The sequence below is a fragment of the Dipodomys ordii genome, unplaced genomic scaffold (assembly GCF_000151885.1).
Source record: "Dipodomys ordii isolate 6190 unplaced genomic scaffold, Dord_2.0 Scaffold69, whole genome shotgun sequence".
Taxonomy (NCBI): Eukaryota; Metazoa; Chordata; class Mammalia; order Rodentia; family Heteromyidae; genus Dipodomys; species Dipodomys ordii.
The window spans coordinates 1032018-1033776 of NW_012267285.1; the positions used below are offsets into that span (position 1 = coordinate 1032018).

Below are 1759 nucleotides of genomic sequence, written 5' to 3' on the forward strand. Positions count from 1 at the left end.
GCCCTGGCCGCGCCCCCCCCTGCCTACGCCACCCTGGGGCCCAGCGCCCCGCCCTGTGCCCAGCCCTGACAGATTTGGGGGTGTCCCGCCCTCCCTCCCCCGGCATGGCTAGAGCAGAGCCTCCTGTTAAAGCCCCAGTCATATTGCACTCATTCTAGACCATTCTAGTGTTCAAGTCCCATCCTCCACCAACCCGTGTCCTTCCATTGCGTGGTGTGCCTGCATAAGCCCTCAACCAACAGAAGAACTCCTACACATGCCTCAGAACCCTACCCGGAAACACCATGGCTTGCGTGAAAGTGAGGAGGCTGTGTTTGTCCAGTGGCATCCGCTCTCCCCGACCAGCAGCTTCTGGGGTTTGAAACCCAGTTGTTTTGTTCATGTCTGTGCGAGCGCGTCTCCCTCTCGCGGTGAGGGATTCAATAAATGCTCAGCGCCACCATCCTCAAGCAGGAGTGGGGAGGTGACTCAGCCCCCCTCAAAACCTTCACTAGAGCGGACGCCTGTCATCCCAGCCCCTCAGGAGGCTGAAGTCTGAGGATCGCGGTTCAAAGCCAGCTCAGGCAGGAAAGTCTGTGAGACCCTGATCTCCCATGAGCCACCAGAAAACTGGAAGTGGCGCTGTAGCTCAAGTGGTAGAGCGCCCGCCTTGAGCTGAAGAGCTGAGGGACAGCGCCCAGGCCCTGAGTTCAAGCCCCACGACCGACAAAATGCAAACAACCAGAAGTGGAGCTGTGGCTCAAGTGGTAGAGCGCCAGCCTTGAGCAAAAATAAAATTACGGGCTCCCTCCAAAAACCAAAGCCTGAGCGGTGTCATTCTCTCTTCAGCATGGAGAGGTGCAGTGAACCCCCAAACTCTAATCTGGAAGAAACTGAGGCTGTGGGAGACGCTGGGTGGGCCTCACTTTTTGTGGCATTGGAGATTGAACTCGGGGATCTGTTCTCCCAGTTAACCCCCCGCCCCGTCCTTTTGCTTTGAGGTTTTTATTGTTTATTATAATTTCCAGATGGGGTCTCGCTCAGCCTGCTGGCTGGAGCCCTTCCCCCCTCCGGGGAAGCTGGGATTACAGGCGTGCCCTGTGGCGCCTGGCCGGGACCCTACTCTTCCCATTGCTGCTGGCAGCCAGACAGGGAGCCCAGAAGTGATTTCTTCCTCCTCTCTTTTATTTTATTTAGGGGGGGGACAGGTGTTGTCTGTGTGTGTGTTTGAGCCTCAGCTGGGGCTGCTGGGGGGGACCTGCTGGACAGCCCGTCACCCCAGCTCCTCAGGAGGCTGAGGTCTGAGGATCGCGGTTCAAAGCCAGCCCGGGCAGGAGAGTCCGTGAGACTCCTATCTCCAATGAAAGCCCTAGAACCAGCACCCCTCCCCCCAATAAACAAGGAGAGAGGAAAGGGCTTATCCGGAAGGCCCTGGGCTCCGCCTGGCGTGGGCTTCCCAGTGACACGAGTGACTTTAGCCCCTTTTATGGGTCAGATGTGGGGCCTGAACTCAGGGCCTGGGCGCTGTCCCTCAGCTCTTCAGCCCAAGTCTGGCACTCTACCGCTTGAGCCACAGCGCCACTTCCGGTTTTCTGGTGATTCCTTGGAGAGGCTCAGAGGGGTTGGGTCACCTGCCCCAGGATGCCCAGCTGGGAGGGGGTGGAGAGGACACTGGCCCCGACCTCGCTCTCCCCACCCCCACCTGGGAAAGACTGATGATGGGGTGAGGCGGGGTGAGGCGGGGCGGGGGTGAGGAGGGGTGAGGAGGGGTGAGGAGGGG

The 1759-nt window shown here is 59.4% G+C and overlaps 1 protein-coding gene across 1 annotated transcript in view; it reads left to right on the forward strand.

Moving 5' to 3' along the window:
- Positions 1–284: 284 nt before the first annotated feature.
- Tnfrsf1a (tumor necrosis factor receptor superfamily, member 1A) overlaps positions 285–1759 on the forward strand; it is an 18845-nt gene continuing 17370 nt past the window's right edge. Inside the window, exon 1 of the mRNA XM_013023594.1 lies at positions 285–299. Within this exon, the coding sequence (XP_012879048.1) occupies positions 285–299 (15 nt within the window). The remainder of the gene's footprint in view (positions 300–1759) is intronic.